General features: G+C 37.0%; 2 protein-coding genes and 1 long non-coding RNA gene across 3 annotated transcripts; 1 reads left to right on the top strand and 2 right to left on the bottom strand.

Moving 5' to 3' along the window:
• Positions 1 to 10,376: 10,376 nt before the first annotated feature.
• LOC105264550 (probable cytochrome P450 28d1) lies at positions 10,377 to 12,427 on the bottom strand. Its single transcript, XM_011301491.1, has one exon. The coding sequence runs from the start codon at positions 12,063 to 12,065 to the stop codon at positions 10,551 to 10,553; it is 1,515 nt and encodes a 504-aa protein (XP_011299793.1). The 5' UTR covers positions 12,066 to 12,427; the 3' UTR covers positions 10,377 to 10,550.
• A 179-nt stretch (positions 12,428 to 12,606) lies between these two features.
• Positions 12,607 to 14,440, bottom strand: LOC105264551 (probable cytochrome P450 28d1). Its single transcript, XM_011301492.1, has one exon. It carries the CDS (start codon positions 14,395 to 14,397, stop codon positions 12,886 to 12,888), a length of 1,512 nt encoding a protein of 503 aa, XP_011299794.1. The 5' UTR covers positions 14,398 to 14,440; the 3' UTR covers positions 12,607 to 12,885.
• Positions 14,441 to 14,608: 168 nt separating this feature from the next.
• LOC105264549 (uncharacterized) lies at positions 14,609 to 16,250 on the top strand. The gene is made up of 4 exons (XR_892004.1): positions 14,609 to 14,669; positions 14,802 to 14,883; positions 15,717 to 15,935; positions 16,103 to 16,250. It is a non-coding gene; the product is annotated as an uncharacterized lncRNA (long non-coding RNA).
• The last annotated feature ends 3,702 nt before the right edge of the window (positions 16,251 to 19,952 follow it).

Raw genomic sequence — 19,952 nt, 5'->3', positions numbered from 1 at the left:
AGAGTAAGATTTGGGCTAACTTTATGCGTAAGACTTTTCGCGCGTAACCCTATTTCTCATTGGCCATCCCAAATAAAACTGATCTCTCACTGGGCAATTGGCTATGTCATCATCAACACAACGGAATAAAAGATGCTCGCGGCGGGCGCGTTTGTTCTCGGGACATACAATTTAAACCTCACTTCGGTCACTAGAATTACGGAACCAATAACATAAAATAACATATGAAACACGTGCGTTATGCATTTTTGAACTCGTGGGATTGTAACACTCGCCGATCTATCACGCACTTGTTACATAATATTCTATTTAAGTATAATATGCTATTAAGTTTGCAACTTAAATCTTCATAACGCCATGAATTTGCAACTTAGCGAGTTCAGCTTGCACTTAAAATTTCCTGAATTTCACCAGAAATCTGTGCATGTAACGTTCGTGTTTTTACAATTAATCATCAAATGTAGATTCAAATTGTTAAATAGATATTCCTGTGGAGAGTAAAATTTCAATTGCAGATTGGTTTTGATTGATTGATTGAAGTTTATTGACTATAGAGTATATGTGTCCGTCGGCATCAAAACTTCCTTTGTTTGTCATGTACGAAAAAAATCAATACTTAAAATAAGTATATTTTATCCTTGATCCTAGGATATTCATCATTGTTTCTAAAATCATGGGGAAATCAAATTATCATCGAAATATTTATCAAAAATCGAATATACAGGGTTCAAGTATAAAATATCCTTGATTCAAGTATTTTTTTCCACCTATGGCTAACAGGGGAAGTTTTCATCTCGACAGGCATATAGAATCTATAGAGTCAATAAACTTCAATCAATCAATCAAAAACAAACTGCAATTGAAAGTTTACTCGCCCACAGAAATTTGTACATATCAATTGAAATCTTCATGCGACAATTAATGATAAAAAAATTTTTTTATTAGAATTCTGGCAGAATTTTCCCATCCATTATTGTCATCTCTCTCCGCAGTTATTTCGATCATCTCCCTCGTGACAGGTCCCGTCGGCTCTTCTCCTTCTTTTTCTCACTATCCTTATCGTTGGTGACATAAAACCATGTAATTAGCCATGCAACCCTTGTTCGTATTGCCTAGGCTGTCAATGGTGTGCCGCGCGCACTTTAACGGTGGAAGCGAGACGAACCCAGCCAAGTTGAGGGACACGAGAGGTGGGTTATAGGGGGGAATGACGGGGCATGAAGTACTTGCTAATTAATACCCCTAATTGCGTCGACCCCGTCCATAGCATCCAACCCCCGCTCCTTCATTCGCTCATACACGTAGGCTCGACTCGAAATCGTTCCGCAGCAGCTCTACCACTCCCGCTCATCTTTCACAAAACTTCTCCACTCTCGTCTCCCCCTTTCCCTTGCATAACTTCTCTCCCATCAGCCTGTCTTTCTCCATGTGCATGACGAGAAGAGTGAAATTGTATGATTCCGAAAAAAATTTAATCGAATTTGCATCCCCGTGGGATGAGTTATTCGTTTACGCTTCCATAAAAATTATCATTCGTTCGGAGTTAACGAAGCGAATTTCTCGTCCACCATTTCGGTATTATTCCTCAATATTTAGTCCCTTCAGCATATGCCAATAATTTTCCTACATATGGTCAATTAAAATAAAAACAATTATCGGAACAGTGTAGCGCATTCCGAGGATATTATTCGATACTCGGTTGAATTAAAGGGTCCAGTTACACAAATTATTGACCACGCGTACTGGAAAATTTTGGATTAGTGCATGGACGGACTGGACGAAATTGCTGATTTCAGAAGTTTTCGGATCGTCAAATGCGGACCGTCACATATTCCGCGAGCGGGATAAGTTGAGAATTGAGAAATCAATGCATTTTATTGGCCTGAAATAAACCGAGCCACAGGCGAGGATTATAATATCATGATTCAGATAATATTTTTTGGCCGAACGATAAGCCTAATTTTTTATTACACGTACGCAACGCAAGTGGAAAAATGCATAGCTATTATGTAATTTTTACGGAATACTGCTTTGACTGACAGATTACGGAACAGAGACGTAATGTTTATGAAATTTTTTTCTCCATATACTGAATCGGAAAACCGTGGTCAAACCGAACGGAGTGAGATTAAAATCGTGGTTTTTCAAGCCATGTGACAAAAATTACTGGACTAATTATTACTATAGCGAATGGAAAATTATCAACCGTAACGAGGAAGCAGTGAATCATAAAATAACAAAAAAAAAACTAAAACCAGACCTGCACTTCTCTGATATCTATTAATTTTCCTAACATGATTATGCTGTAGAATTGACTGTTTACATTAATACAATTAAATTAGGTGGTGGCAAATATTATGAGCTTAGTAGGTTTTTTACCAACACTTCACAGTACCTACACGGAGAGAAAAATTCTTTAAAAATTACGTGCCTGTTCCGTAACCTGCCAGTCAAAACAGTATTCAGTAAAAATTACGGAACAGTTCCGCATTTTTTCACGGAACGTTCTGGACTTTTTCCTGAAAGGTCACTGAAAAAGTGCGTAACTGTTCCGTAATTTTTACTGAATACCGTTTTGACTGGCAGGTTACGGAACAGGCACGTAATTTTTAAAGAATTTTTCTCTCCGTGTACGCGATACCCCAGCCTAATTTCCTACCCGCACTTTTCACTGACTAACTTATAACTAAACTTCACAGGTTATCAGTTGGTGTTTCCACGATGATAAATTGTTCACCTTCGGGACAAGAACCTGCGCTATAGCATGGGACGCTTTCATCATTGGGCCACCACGCTGATGACGAGTCCAAAGACGTCCTCGTGTTTCCATTCATTTTTTCATTAAATTTTAAATTTCTACTGATGAAATTCCTTCAAATATTCACCGAAGCTGTCAATTAGTACACGGCAAAAGAAATACGTGAATTAATTGTATTTTATACTTGATCTTATAGTATATTCGATTTTTGATGAATATCAATGAAAAATTGACTTCCCCAAGATTCTAATAACAATCATCCATAGACTAGGATTATGTTTTAAATACACTTGATTCAAGTATGCATCTCTTTCCGTGTTGTATAAACTCGTTGAAAATTGTTCAAAGTTCAGACAATAAAACATCGAAACAATTGAGGGTAAGTATGCAGATATGCTGGTTCACTTAGGTCAGGAAAGAAACATTTGAAGAGATTAGAAACGACTTAAGTCCCTCCGATAAATTCCATAGCCGTTTGCTCAATATCACCTCGATTTTACACTAGTGCCACCCGTGAAAACAGTCTTAACTCAGTCTGGAATTTTTATACCTATCATAACAGCATGTCGACAAGCTTTCCCAAACTTTTCACATGCCTTTATACATTCCCCCCGCTCCCCTTCCTCTCATTCTTGACGTTCTATAAAACAATACTCCACTCACCCCATGACCCTTCTATTCTAAAGATTTATTTCTTCATATGGAGCAGTAAATAGTGAATTATATACTGGCAACGTGCTCAAACTTACGGGACAAATTAAATTAATTCGCACATTACGAAAATTCAGTGAATATTATGGTGGACATAGAGGAATGGTTACCATAAACCATCATACTGGTTACTATGTGACATGGTGAATTTCTCATAAGTAAAATATCCTATAGATATAACAATAAATACAATTTTTGAATTTCTGTTTCTCCTCAGTAATATCTGTCGAGAGAAGTCTGTCCCCCCTTACTAAATTCTTCTATTTAGCTCGGACCAGGTCAAGTTTTATAACGACATCTCATTTATCTGATTATGTACAACTGTACACTGAGAAAAAAATTTTCTGTAGCCAAGAATGTTTACTAACCACAAGAAAATATATTTGGCATTAGTAAGTCTTATGGGAGTATTTACACAGTGATCCCCAGATTTACTAGTAGGAAGAAAATATTCTTGGCAAAAATAATTTTTTTTCTCAGTGTACCGTGGTTTAAATTAGTAATTCATGCTACAGAAGCTGACGAGTATTTTGAGAACGTATTTTATCGGAATCCGCGCGGATGGTGATCAAATATGTTTTTACAATGCTGTTTAGAGCGTGAAGCATATGTTACTTTATGTTTCATGTCCCGATGAACCTACCATTTTTATTGCCCTTGGGAGGTAAGTAAAAGGAAGGCGATAAACGGCCAGTTACCTCCCGAGGGCAATAACAGTGCGAGGTTAGAGCGGGCCGAGTGACATATAATAAATGTATATAGTACTTATATAACTAATATATAATAAGATTGTACAAAGTTATTCTTTCGGACCCAGAATATGTCATTTGAATAACTATCTATGGATTGAGGAGTAATTGTTCCAGTAACACAAACATTCTTGAATAATATCTAAAACTATGTATTAATTTGAAAATTTCCAACAAATATTTAGAACTAAAACTAGAATATCTAGAATAATTAGAACAAATCAAATTAACCCATGCAATTGCTGCATTACCGTATATGTATTCGTATTGCAGCATCTTAAAGTATGCTAAGGTCAACAGTGGCATTTACATAAGAACATCGAGAACGACAGAGAAAGAACTGGTGGGTTGGAGAGACTTTTATTAGATAATTCGCATGACCATGATAATTTTGACTATTTACTTGAGTTAGAGCACTTGAAAATAGAGGAGCAAGTGCAAAGGAAAGGGCGAATAGGAGTGAGGACAGTTTGGTAGGTTTTGAAGAGGTGGAGGAAAATAGGGTGGTGGTGGGTGGATGGGTTAACGTGTTGCGGCGCGGTTAACGAGTGCGGTAAACCGACTCGCCGGAAAACCGTGGTGCCGTCTCACTAATATATGTTTACCCTCACATACACGAGTATCGGTAGGATTCCTCTCTCATGTGCCTGAACAAGCCCTGTCTGAGCATATGTTGCCAGTTACTGCATCAAGTCACCAGGCAGTAATTTTCCATTCGCGATTTACGCAATGATAACTCGGAATGATAATTAATCACAAATTTAATTGTGTAATCGGAGCGGAATAATTGGTAATTATTAGAGAAATTGAGTGGAAATGAAATTTTTTAGGGATACGGTATATTGGTATTACACAATGCTTTTGGTTGATTAATTAATTCATCACAGGAACACCGCACAGAACGATGCGGATTTATCAGGTGTCATTATCCAGGTTTAACAGTACATTGAGAATGCGAACAAAACTGCAATTACGCAGTATTATTCTCATTTGGTTATGGTTCAACTCATATATCAGGGGATTTCAGAATTGAGATTTTAAATATCAAGAGAACTAGTCTTTGGACATTAGAAAAAAATGTCTTGGAGATAATAAACTTAGTAGGAAATATTGAAAAATTCGATTACATATCGTCTGATTGATTCGATTTTTTTTCTCAATATTTTATATCAGTTTCTGCGGACAATGACCCCTACAGTTTTCGATTGTATTAAAAATGCAACTCTCGCTCGCCACAAATGATTGCACTTTTGCGCGAAATTACAAACTTTTTTCAATCTGCCCTCTTGTTAAATTCAGATGTATTTTCACGATTCTGGGTCATTGAATAGGCGAAACCTTCTAGCTTACCATTTTTTTTTATATGGGGAATTTCCCTAATTAGCCAATATATCGAGAATTAGAAAATATTTGCTGCACATGAAGGTCGCTGCTACCGATGAAATTGATTTTAGTTTTTCAAGGAAAGCATTTATTTACTATTATTAACATTAATAATGACAATAATAATAATAATTAGTTGAATATACTTCTCAAAGTATAATTTGGTAGTGCATAATCATGTTTGAATGAAAAATTAAATTGATTTGAGGGATGCAGGTGTTACTGCTGTTATGTAGTTGCATGTAATGGCTCTTAAATGTAATTGGAAAAATCTTTCCTTCAAGTATCCATGCAAGATATAAAAACATAAAAACATCGCTGTCACTAATTGACCCCTGAAACTCATGCGAAAATTCGTGAAAATGTATAAAACCAGATAAATCTACCCTCCACATTTAGCCGAATTTTCAAACAATTAAGTAACGTGACGCGATTGAGTACACACGATTAGTGCACCCCATTGATTATTACTCGGTAAATATAACGAGAATACGCAATACATTGACGATTAGATCGATCGATACTGGCTGGGGTTGGGTATCGGTGAATAATGCGTGAAACGTGGAAGCCAGAGTGAGAGGTACAGAGAGAATGGCAGAGTTTGTTTGAGGTCATATTTACAGTCTCCGTACCCGAATTTCCAACATCGTTCGAACGATAATGATCATTTCCGTAATTAATTACGTGATTGAAACTGACGTTAATTAGTAAATGATTGAAAGAAAATTATCGCGAGGCAAAAGTATACTTTATTCCTCAAATAATTATGACGTGAATCAAATTTCATTAGAGATTAAATGAAATTATCATTTCATTATTAATTAGTGGACAATTAGATATTCCCCAGCTATGCATATTCGATCAGCGTCATGATCGATTTGAGTTGGTGGTGGATTTCAGTTTAAACGGCAGAAACTGATGGAAACACAAACTAACCCTCTACTTGTGACCTATAGTCATTGAATCTATTTCCCAACTGCATGCTATACTCCCTCATACGTAACACGCTCGCTACCTATATTATTAACGTGTAATTGAATGCCCGTGAGCTTGTACAGGGAATATTCTATTGTGCAAAGTCGTGTGCGCACCGCAAGTTAATTAAGATCCTCTAATGAACCCGGGCCGACGGCGCGCAAACGACGCCGTTCACTCTCTTTCTCAAGAACACTAGCATCTCCATCGATGAATTAAAAGTACTTGGAACAGTGGAGCTACTTTCAATCCAACCAATAATATTAACAATCATTAAGAGTTTTTAATCAATTTTCAAAGCAACGCATTAAACTGCTATTTTCATTCGAAATTCAAAAGATCATATTGAAAAATTGCCAATGCTAAATTTCATTTTGAAAAATAGAGTTACTCCATCGAGATGATAGAACGAAGGTTTTGTGAGTTACGATAAGGAGTTGTTCGTCGGTATACGATAGCAAATTTATACTTCGGTTTAAAGACACTTTCCATAAGATAAGAAATTTCTCCAAACCCACGCTTCTATGAATCAACTGTCTCACCTCATGCGATCAAACTTTTTTTCCTTGATAACTAGCATCAATGATATATAACTAGCAAAAAAATACCTTTTGGTTTTCATAGGATTTCTATTCTACAATCTTCGCCGAGAAAAATTTTATTTCGGTATTGTCAATATATTTGAAACAAAGAAATACCTAAGATCTCTCTGTACAATGCCCACTTTAGTTGTGGCCTCCAACAATTCACTAGCATTGCTCAGTTATACATTGAGCAATAGTATTTTTCACGCCTAGGACGGAAAAAGTGAATCTGACGAATTCGGCTCTATAGTCCGAGCCGAAGGCGATGATTATAATACGCATGAGTCAGAATCACTTTTTTCGCCCTGACTATGATCATATTTTAGGTAATTGTGGCAGAAAACGCGTTTTTATCCGAGTGAAGCGAGGTTAGAAGTTTTTTCACAAGGTCTGTTCAATGTTATCAGCCATGATCAATCAAACGAAGACGATAACGCCAATGACTGATGCTTTTCAAACGACGTTGTTGATATCTCATTGAGACTTCACTGTTATGTGTTATATTCTTAAAAAATAAATAAGAATATTTAGAAAAAGTACCATGTGGTAGTGTTAACGTAGAAACTCATAGTCAAACATTGCCACAAGGACCATATCTTCCATTGAACAAAAAACTTTAATTTAGAGACTTTGCATTTTTTCGAAAAATGGTGAGCAACGATTTCATGACAAGAAGCCGACTTCACGAACTAGATCAAGTAGTTTTTACATTCAAATCTTTTGAATTAAAAAATAAATAGTCACGTGTTTATTATCAGTAAATTATCGTCATCTTTGGAACAAGTGCATAATATAATAATTTCCTCGTCAATTTACGAGTTTCAGGAGTTTCTTGTTTACGGGAGTTTCATGCCACAAGTAGATAGGTGCTTTTAGAGAAACTACTCATTTTACTGACAAGCACTAAATTACTTGACAAAAATTTTATTCTCCCAGTGTAAGGTATCGTACTTCTTCAACACATTTTTTTTCTACGACTTGGATGTCAGAATTTTACTTTTCCCAATTTCGGTATGTTTAGTACCTCTGCTAGCTTCCCAATAAACTTTGTTTCATTGGTAATTCAGTCCTTCTGAGTATATTTGAACGGTAAAAATCTCATACAAAGAACAGTCTGCAAATGGTAAACGGACCTGAATTTTTATACTCACATTGCTAAGCAGTTAAGTCCATAAACCATTGCACTTTTATGCTCACTTTTATCGTTCAATTCTACTACTCTCATTCAGTGTCAAGTATCTGTGTTCTTATTCCAAAATACAAATCCACTTAATTTCCAAGATCTTTCTACGTTGTAAAAAACAATAATATTTTACTATAAATTTTTCTCGACCTCTGGACAAACACAGGCTTTTATATAGGCCCATTAAAAAAATTAGAAATTACAAATTTCATAACTGAACGCTCGAGAAAGAGGTTTGGAAGGAGCTGGCAGACCGAAAGCCGGTGGAAACCCTCCCCAGCAAAAGCTTACACTGTTAATTAACATACTGAGGGTAGCGTACTTGTACTCAGGATTGCTATCTAAGACGAGACTATACTGTTTTCCCCCTCTAGAATAATAGGAGGGAAACTTTGTCATCCCCTGAAAAGCCATACTCAACCCCTTCGCCAACAAATCGAACATTTTGAATTCTAAGGAAATTATAATTATTGAAGACAGAAATTCTCCAACTTCAATTTTCTATTAAATTTGATTCGAATCATTTGAATAAAGTCCCAGTCTTACCTTATTTATTCATCAAACTATCAATCTTCTGTTCAAAAATTCCTGACAAATTCAATGCAGCGTTAAACAAGTTTCTGTCCATAATAGGCTTCCCCGTGGATTGTGATAGAAAACAGCCACAAAAGAATTTAATTTAAAAACCAGTCTAACATTAAAAGAAAACAAAAAAAGCAAGCTGATATTTTCATGTTTGCATCCGTTGACGACCGAACAATTATTTCGAGATAAAAAAGAGACGAAGACTTAAAAGAAATGGAATTTACTGGATATTTCTTATAGATATTATAGAATGCTTCAACGTGAATCTTGAAAAAAAACATCATAGTAAGTTAATTCATTATAGGGATATTGAAGGGTGTTAGGTGTACATGCGAACTTGAATATCTCGGAGATTACTTATTCGATTCAGCTCATCAAATTCCATACGAACCGTTATGATTATTAAAGGCCCTTCCATACTGAATCAAACACTCCCGAGTGAAAATTGGAATCAAATGCTGATCAGGCATGTAACACTTTTTTATTTCTATTTTTCATACTATTTCTCACGATTCCTTATTCGCGAATTGGTACTGCATACTTCCTGAACTCGAAAATTTGAAAATCACTATGGCAAAATACTATGCAGGCTTTTGGGATGAGGATTTTTTTACTCGTGTAGTTGGCCAGTTCTTGCCTTCCGCTTGGACACCAACTCCAAAGGAGTAAGAAAACCTATTCCAGCAGCCTGTAAATATACTATTTCTCCCAACTCGGCAGATTTCTTAGAATCAATATTCATCATCGTTTTTTTATAATCACTGGAGGGGTTTCTGTAATATAATTTGATACGCAAATTTAACAATCCATTATACTAACAAGATGAAATTCAAGGGACGGATGATGAGCGATGATTCATACGGGCCTCAAGTCATTCTCAATATTTGAATCGAAACTAAAAGATACTTGAATATTCCTAAGTTCGCAATTCGCAAATTACTGTTGAATAATGATAAAAGATTTCTTTATCACCCGCGATATCTAACTCGAGAAATCCCCGACATCAACGAAACAATAGCCTGAGGGTGAACGGGAGTGTATTTTATTAGTCGTGAACCTCGTTGTCCTAGTTATGGTGGCGCAAAACCACTGTGACTGAGTCTCCCGACTGACTCATCTCACTCAAGCCATTCATCCCACCCTCTCTTTTCTGGAGAAAATTATGTGGCATAGAAATTTGAAGGAGCAAACCCCGTTTGGTGGGAAACACTCCTTAGGTTACTGCCACTGCCAAGTGCCACTTATCCACCGTGATTCCTGAAAACGATAAAGTGATCTCTTATCCCACTAAGAAAGTTTGACGCATCTACGGGAATGGTGTGCTCGAGTAGTTTCCAGATTTGTTTGTGTCGGTGGCATTTTCGAGTTGACTTGACTGGGAATCAAGTGAAATTGTAATGTAGGAGAGTTGGTTATGGTATGTCGTAAAGAACTTCTTGGTCGGGGACTTCTCGTGTCTAAGTGCCTTTATTCCAAACAACAGGGGGTTATTTGAGTTAGTAATAACTGTTTCAATACATTCACTATCATTTCTGAATTATCATAGCAGGAGACCCTTAAAAGATTAAAAATATAAACATTACATCCGCATTTATCAATCAGTCGAAGACAATCATTGATAATCAATGAAGACGCCGCAATCGAATCCAAGCTCCACCTTTGATGTAGGGCATCAAACTCATAGGATCCAACACGATGGGCTCTCGCAGTTTAGGGGATTTTTCGATGACAAAATTTCTCAATATATTTACAAAAACCATTTTGACAACAAGCATGGCCATTCTCATACCAGGGCACTGCCTTGGTCCTTCTGAAAATGGAAGAAAGACGTAATTATGTCTCTGTTTGCATTCCTGAGATTCTTTATCAAAGCGCTCTGGTCGGAATTCATCAGGTCTGTCCCAGTAATCCGGATCCTTATGGAGACCATAGATCGACAACATAACCTCATCTCCCGGTTTCATCTTGTGTCGAAGACCATCCGAGCCGACGAGTTCAGTCTCTTCACTACAAAACTTTCTCAGCGCCCCCGCAATAGGGTGAAGTCTCGTGGATTCAGAGATTACCTGATCCAAATATGTCATCTCACTGATAGCTTCATACGAAACTTCACCTCCAAACCTACTGGCCACTGTCTCGATCTCCTTTCTCACTTTACTCTGGACTTCGGGATACTTCGCCAGATCACATGCAAGGAAACTCATTGTCAATGTCGATGTCTCATAACTTTCCAAAAAGAACGAAAATACATTTGAAATCACAGAAGACCGGGACAGGTTCTTCCCGGCACAATACTCAGTCAAATGTTGGAGAACATCTTCCCTCTTTGTCATCCCATTCTCTCTTTCATCTATCAAATTATTCACGATTTTCGTAAATCGTTTACTCACCCACTGCGGGACGAAACTCGTTCCAAAGAAAGTATTCAACATTGGAAAGAAGAAGAATGCAATCCCCTTAAGCGTTTGCAAAGTCGAGGGAACAAAAATTGTCTCCATCATGCTCTTGAAGATCTTCGGAGAGTCATCGTTGAACATACCCTCCTCAACGCTCAAAACTGCATTTGCCGAAACCTCAACAGTTACTCTTTTGAAGAGAGGTTTACCTTCCACATCAATACTTTGCTTCCCTTCTAACTGATTATTCAAATACTTCACGAATTTCGAGCAACCATCACGAAGCACTAGACTAAGTGTTTTCAGTTTCTTAGATGTCATTGTAGACAGAAGTACACTCCGCGCGTCCTTCCACTTCTGATCGTTTAAGAAGAAAGGATTCTGGTCCATCAATGGATCTATGATATTGTCCAATGTCTGATGATGCCGAAAGTTGTTGAACTCAGTTTGTAGTACAGTCTTCACCAATTCCGCATCTCTTACTACAAGTACTGGCTTTCTCAACATGTATATGCCAACCATGCTGCTTTTGGGAAAAGCCTTGTGAATGTCCTCCATCATTTCAGCTACACTTTTCTTCATGGTAAACGTCGGCAACATGTGCCCAAAACCCGGGACAATTCCTGAAGGAACCAGTATTCGTCTTTCCTGCCAATACCCATAATTGGCGGTCAAATAACGATAGAGTAACGCAAAAATGACAGCTATGAGAGCCGTTGTTACAATGCACATCAGCTCCATTGCACTTATAAATTCCCTCCGACTGTACTCCGTGCTTGCGCGATGGCAACTACGTTGTCCGCAGTGAGATTATTCTATTTAAAAATGACCCTGAGTCTGCTGTTCATGACGATAAAGTGATGTTGATTTATCTTTTAGACGTGATTCCATTGTGGGAGATCGGTATTTATTCATATCGTAACTGCTGTGTCCGATAGTTTGCATAGAAAAACAAATCATTATGATTGATGCATTATTTATAAACCATTGGCTTTGTAGGTGATGATTAGTCTATTTATAATGTGCATTAAACTGAATCATAGCAGTGACAAATCGCTTCATATTTTTCTTTTTTTTTCTCTCCAGAAATAGTTCCATATCTTTCTATTATCTTGTATTTTTCTATTATTTTGTATTTGCTCCTTGTAATCTACAGAAAATTATCAATTTTATTGAATATCAGTCAAATAACAGACCATAAAATTAGTCTAGTGCTTCTCTATTGTCATTAATGTAAAAAACAAAGGATTGAGGATTGTTGGAGAAAATGATAAGAACAAAATTACGATTAAATGCTTTTTTTTTAATTTTCTCTCATATCCGTTGACATGTTTGGATACAAAAAAAACGTGCTATCGATAAGAAAAAATTCGCTGAACTTGCGAATTGAAAAGAGTTTCAATCCCCTCACAATTTAATCCTTGATTCAACTAAAAAATTTCAGAAAGTCAGATAAGACAATACATTCAGAAGAAAAACGAGGTTTATTCAATAACACATCTCCTAGTAATAAGTAATAAGACTACATTAATCTAAATGAAGCCACTTGCAGTCAATAAAGTCACGGACGTGGCCTCAAACGAACCCAGATGCCTCCGTAAATTGCTACCATAAAGTATCTAGGATCGAGCTGAGCCGGGTCAGCCATCCTCTCCGATTTTTCAATAACAAAATTCTTCAAAACCGCAGCCATGGCCGCCTTAACCTGCAGAAGACCCATCCTCATACCCGGGCACATGCGAGGACCTTCGCCAAAGGCCAAGTACACAAATTTGTGTCTCAGCTCCTCATGCTCCTTGTCGAATCTCTCTGGCATGAATTCATCCGGGTTCCTCCAGTATTGCGGGTCCTTATGTAGCCCTGATACCGGAATATGGACCTCTGCACCCGGCTTGAGGGTGCAGGTAAGGCCGTCCGGACCCTCCAAAGTTACGGGTTTAGAGCAGAATCTCACCATTCGTCCTACTGGCGTGAACAACCTTAGAGACTCTTTCGCAACTTGTTCGATATATGTCAAGTCATTGATGGCTTCATACGAGCAAATGCTCCCATGCTTCTCCAAGATCTCCTCCACCTCCTTTCTCATCTTCTCTTGGACCTTCGGGTACTTAGCAGCGAAATAAGACATGAGAGCAAGTGTCACACTGGATGTCTCGAACTGTTCAATGACAAAACTGAAAGCGTGAGCAGCTAACTCATCACCATCCATGCCCTTCTCCTTCAGATAATCCGAAATATGTTGCAAAATGTCGTTCCTCTGAATCATTTCTTGACTCCTTATTGATTTGATATCACTGATCATTTTTTGAAAGGCGATATTTACCCATTTGGGAACAAAATTGATGGGCAAGAACTGCCCCAATGCAGGCAACAGCAATACAAAATTCTGCTTGAGACCGATCGCACTCGTTACATGAAACATTGTTTTCATCATACTCGAGAGGGAGTTCTTTTCAATTTTATCAAGGAAAATGTGATTATCGATGCTAAGTATCGAACTAGCTGCAACTTCCAGGGTATATTTCTCAAACAACTCCTTCACTTCCAATTCAATAGAGCCGGTTTTGCTAGATTTTTCCTTCAGATAAGTTATTAATTTTTCACAAGTGGTACTAATCTGAAAGATTCTGTCCTTCAATTTCTTTGACGAAAATGCACTCACGAATATCCCCCGTTTGTCCTTCCAGGCTTGTCCATTTTGGAAAAATGGATCATGAAACAGGAGGGGATCATTCTTTTTTACGAGGGTTATATTGTCACTGAAGTAGCCGAATCCTGTGCTCAATACGAATTTCACCAAATCTGGATCTCTTACCACGAGAACGGGATTCTGGGCTACGTAGATTCCTACCATGCTATCGTCGGGATGATCTTTGTAGAAAACTTCCGTCATCATTCCCATATTCTTTCGAAGTAGAACTTGATCCAATATGTGGCCGATGCCCAGGATTGCTCCTCTGGCTTCCGGAATACCTTTACATTTCCAGTAGCCATTATTTCGAGCGAGATATTTGTAGATCACAAAAATTAATACTAAGATGAAAGCAATAGTGTAGAGACAATAGGAGTCCATGTTGCTTCACCACTTGTCTCCTACGTACTGATTTGGTTTTACAATTCATGCAAGAGAGAGCACTGCGTATCCATCGCTCATGACGAAATCGCATTTAAAGTGCGTTGGATAGATATAGGTGTAGTATGCTAGCAGTGGGTGAATAATATTGCACACATACTCATAAAATATCATGGATACTTTATCTCATGACCCGAGTTGGGTGAGATATCTTCGTACGAAGTGGAAAAGTTGGCTTTTAAGTGTTTCTTATTTGAGACTGCTAGATACAGGTGACTTGTACATGATATTGTCCTTCACCATATGCTACTTTCCATTGGATGTATATTGTCCGCCAATTACTGTAATGAAAATAATTTCTTTTTGTTCTTGTCAATAATTAAGAATTAAATTCGGTATTATAGGACCATTTATACGCCCTACAAATACATGATTGAGAAAAAATGGAAAATTTGCGGGAATTGAATTTTTTTTAGGATCATGAAGGTGAGGAATTTTTTACTTCTATTCCAAATTCTACTAAATTGGTAAAATAGAATAAGTACTTTTTGATCATACCTAGTTAATAATGAATCTCTTGTAAATGAAGAGACGTAGTAGAATTGTTATATTTTTGTAAATTTTATTTTCAACGAAATTTGTGATCACGCGAACACCTTTAGCCTGAATTATCATGTGATTTTTCGTGGTGCTCCTATCGCTATTCGAAAAATATCCGTTTATGAAATTTTCACATGTAAATTGTATTATTAAAAAAAAATTTTTTTTTAGAGAAGACCCTCAATACTGTAATTAATTCCGCATTATATGTAACCCGAAGGTACGTTTTTATCATTAATAGTTAGGGGTAGGAGGAGTGGATGAGTGAAGGGGTGCGGATTTTCGCCTCCCACTCCGCTCTCTTCCCCCTCGCCTTCCTTTTCAAAAGTAATTAGCTGTTGATTTTCTGGCTGGTTTTAAGAATGTATATATACTATTGCAAATAATATGGTGTTGAAATAAAATGTTGTTACTGAAAAAAATTGTTGGTTCGAGGTTTGTCGAGTACAAAATTGGAATTCGACAATTCGGTTTTTTCAGCGTCGATATCGTTGCCGCCGCGGTTAGCGATAATCAATATGATAAATCATAAAAACGCAAAAAATTTATTCTTTCATTTTTTGTTAAGTAATTTAATGAGTGCCTTGATAGCCAATCATATGCCGAGCATTTACAGTCCACTCTGTCATTATTTTTTATTACTAGCTTCTTTCCATGACCGTGAAAAACTTGATAATAGGATAAATTTTGATAAAAAATGAATGTTATTAATATTTTAGGGTAAAAATAATGAGACTCGACTGTCAATTGGCGACCATCATTGGGCCGACCGCAAGGCACCAATAATCCGACGGGAGTAATCATCCAAGGCTCGACAGAACATTGGGCCAGTATCTTTTCAAAACTTCGGAAATGTTGATTTTGGTGCGATCTGCAAATCAATCCGGTCATCCTACGTGGAAAGTTCGATTATTCCATGAGAATGATTATTCCATGAGGTACCATATTGTGTCTCAACGATAATCAAACTGAATAACTACAAAAAAATCGACAACAAATCTTAAATACCTTAATTTTCTTAATGGTTCGGTCGATGGAAAAGAGGATTTTGGACATCGCCGGATTAGTTTCTCCCTCCCATTATATATTTTCTCTTTCTGCTCAGGTGGAAAGTAGTGAAGGGACAAGAACGATATCTTAACTCGAGGCGGCGTCATAAACGCCAAGCGCAGGAGGCACTTGTATCTCTCACTGGGGTCGTTGGTAACAATGAGACAAACCGAGCGGTGAAGCTGCTTGTCTGCAAGGATGGAGAAAGGAAAGTGGAGAGAGGAAAGAGGAAAGAGGAAAGAGGGAAGAGGGAAGAGGGAAGAGGAGAAATGAGAAGAGAGTTTGGGATTGTGCGGGCCCGCCAGAGTCGGAGCGTCCGGAACATCCCTCCCGGCTCTTTTGCCACTCTCTCCACCCCCATATACCCCTCACCCAGATACCACGTTTACTGTACCTAAGAGCCTCGCAAAGGTGCAATGATCCTACAGATTGTATACAATCGCTAAAACATGAGATAACCATGCCCTTCCTCTAGCAAAAAATGAACTGTCGAGTGGCTCGAGATAATTCAGTCTTTTTAAAGTATCAGTATCATAGAATACGGTCATCTATGATTGAAAAATTAAAGCTTTCATTTGATTGAAAATTCAACGAAGTATTTATTTCAATCTTTTTCATTTCTATTACTACTTTATTATTACTTTTGTACAGTAAATACCTACTAAAGGAATTCAAATCAATTAAATGAATTAGTTTACTTGAATAGTGCGGAATGCAATATTTTACAATTGAACTAAAAATATATTTAAAAATTTGATTACGGTAAAAGGAGGTTTCGTTGATATTAATAAATATTTAGGCGTTCGAAATAAATTCTTAATTAATGTTAAACAGACCATTTTCGTATCTTAAGGCCCAGATGACCATCTATCGAACGCTATGTTTTGTTTAAAGTATATCTTGTTAGGCTAAAATATGTTGAAATTTGAGCAGAAATTTGTGTAGCGAAAACTACTCTCTTGATGGTTATAAGATGATAATGGAAAGAAAATACTGATTCAAAAGGATTTACCAAGTGCACAAAAAAATAATTAAAAATATGCAGCTTACCATTGCTCTCCACTTCATTGGGTGACAGCAATGGTAAGTAAAAGATCACGTTCAATAGATAGTGGCGAGAATAGTCCATGCAGTCCACGAAGAGAAAAATTCAATAAATTTACGTGCCTGTTCCGTTATTTACTAATCAAAATGATATTTAGTAAAAATGACGGAACAGTTACACACTTTTTCACTGAATTTTCCGGAACAAAAACGGAATGTTCAATGAAAAAGTGCGTAAATGTTCCGTAATTTTTACTGAATATTGTTTTGATTATTGGTAGGTCACTGAACATGCGAGTAATTTTTGGTTATTTTTTCTCTCTATGCCTTTAAGACAAAAATTATTAACAATTATTTCCAAAACTGAATCAATTATTTCTTCGATTCGCTAAACATTTGTATGATGCTACCTAATTTACGAATTATAAAGAATTAAAATGTCTCATTTCTCTATTCGATACAGCCGTTGAATTTATATTGTGACACATCAAATGAAGCAAAATCTTTAATTCATAGGAATGTATAGTTTATTTATTCAAATTCACAATTTATTTGAGTGCAATAATTTACTTTCGGAGATTAAATAGAGATTCCGGATAAAGTCAGTCAACTATTTTTTAATGTAAACTAATTATTCTTGTTCAAACGATTTCTATTTGAATCATCGGTTTTTCGGATGTATAACTCAAACTCAGAATTTCTATTAATTTTGTCATCAAATTATAAGTTTTCATTGAGGTATCAAACAATTATTTCTATTTTCGGAACAGATAACGACATATCATTGCAGTGATTCAATGAGATAAGTTTTTGATTTGAGTGCATCCTTAAAGAATGGGATCTATTTAGGTAAACACTGAAAAATATTTTCTACACCTTTAGTACAATTTTTAAGCCCCCCAGGAAAATCCTATTGCCAAATCCATTGAAGTACGGTTTAATCCTGAGTTATAGGGGATTACTGCGTCAATTCACCCCAGGATCAGGTGTGTACGTCCACGCTCCCGGTACGAATATGACCCAACATAACGATGTAATGCACCATAAACATCAAAGAATATTTCCAAACACCAATTAAAATGCGCCTAAAATCCCCGTTCATCAATCACCCTGCATTACAATCTCCCTTTTCCAATACCAAAAACTAAAAAAAAAACAATTTTACATTTTCCATCAATTTTGTTTAGTAATTTTATGAAAAATCATGAAAGTAGAAACATATTCATTTAGATTATATTACCTTCGTTGAATCTATACATACATAGAAAGGTTTATATTTCCAGGGCTATCCCCTGAGGCTGACCCCGAGGCGGCAGGGGTTTTGGACACTGAAAAAAAAATGAAAAAAATCGCTTGAAATATCGGAGAGATTAGTCGATCGAGCTTTTCCCGAGCTTCGGGCCTACCCAATCCCCCCCCCCCCCCCCCCCCCCCCCCCCCCGCCGTCGTTTTGTCTCGTAACAATAATTTGTCGTTATCAAATAACGGTACAATCCCGTACTCGAGCACATACGAGCCTTGGTTATTTGTATTGTATGGAATACCTCGCTTCTGAGATTCTAACGCGTGAAAAAGCCCGACGGGCCGATAAATGTTGGTGAAATAAAATTTTACTGTCGAATAATACCGTGGAGTTTGTTGCTATTGAATTCCGGCTCGTTTCGCCAACGGTAATCCCACCGGTGGCACCCCCTCAGACCACTGAAACAAATGGGTTGAATTTTTTTACGTGTTTGGTTCGGAAAACGAGTCTGAAAGGGTTTTAGAGGTGAAACAAATTACAGATAAGGTACTTGAGGCTATTTTTATATGCGAGGGGATAATACACAAAGAGATATTGAATTTAATCTTCACTCTATATCAATTAGGAGGGAAAGGGGGGGGGGATCCAATGATTATCAGGTCAATTGATTCCATATTTTGATTTATTATTCAAATTTAAATTTTGGCAAACTCTAGGAAAAAAGACCATAAAGCGTGTTGAACCCATAATATTCTCCACTTGCTATTCTCTATGATAAAAAATCACTTCCTCATATAAACTCTTTAATCAGCTTTACGATAACTGAGTCCTAAAAGTATTGGGGAGAAATTGAAAGATTACTTGTTACTAATAAATCACTCTGCCATTTGTAAAAAATATTAAAAGTACTCGCGGGAAATTGTATAGCTACACTTTCTACTCAATCAGCAAATGTAGTACTTGATCCAAGGTGAGTAACTGTACCTCGGATGAATCTTTCCACTACACCAAAATAAATATTTTGTAAAATTCCGTGACTTTAGGTGAAAATTACATAACAGTTTTCACATTTCGCTCCAGAATTATGGACAAAAAATGTTATATTTAATTTTTTATTGTATATTTCGCTTCGGGTACTTGTTAACAGTCAACTTCGTTGAAGTAGGTACATGCTTAGAGCGATGAGTACTAATCTTTTGTTGAGTGTACCTGATTTTAAATAAAATAACTTAATGATCAAGGAGATGGTTAAATCCCATCACTATTAGTCCCAAAGTCCCAAATAAATAAAGCCCATTAACTTCACCCCCGAGACTCCATATCCAGCAACAATATACAGGTCTAGCTTTAAAAGTTGCCACCCCTGCCGATTCTCTCAACTGCACAATTGAGAGTCGGGTTTTGAAATAAACGAACAGAGTACAGTAGTAGGTGGGTAACTCCCCCAAGTCTACCACAGAGAATAATGTTAATGAAATACAGATAGGATCTCTATACAAGAAACCCAACTAGAAGAGCCAGCTGGAAATCTTTTGTCCTATTGCTCTGGCAACTGCGTGAATTACGCTTACGCCTATAACACCAAAACCCAACCCCTCAATGTCTTCCAAGTCGAGGG

Source organism: Fopius arisanus, unplaced genomic scaffold (genome assembly GCF_000806365.1).
Source record: "Fopius arisanus strain USDA-PBARC FA_bdor unplaced genomic scaffold, ASM80636v1 scaffold00023, whole genome shotgun sequence".
Classification (NCBI taxonomy): Eukaryota; Metazoa; Arthropoda; class Insecta; order Hymenoptera; family Braconidae; genus Fopius; species Fopius arisanus.
The sequence above is the reverse complement of the archived record's forward strand: the minus strand, read 5'-3'. Positions and strand labels throughout refer to the sequence as shown.

What these genes read in the sequence shown, in the direction of transcription:
- LOC105264550 (XM_011301491.1), bottom strand. Translation starts at nt 12,065, where the DNA reads ATGGAGCTGATGTGCATTGTAACAACGGCTCTCATAGCTGTCATTTTT.
- LOC105264551 (XM_011301492.1), bottom strand. Translation starts at nt 14,397, where the DNA reads ATGGACTCCTATTGTCTCTACACTATTGCTTTCATCTTAGTATTAATT.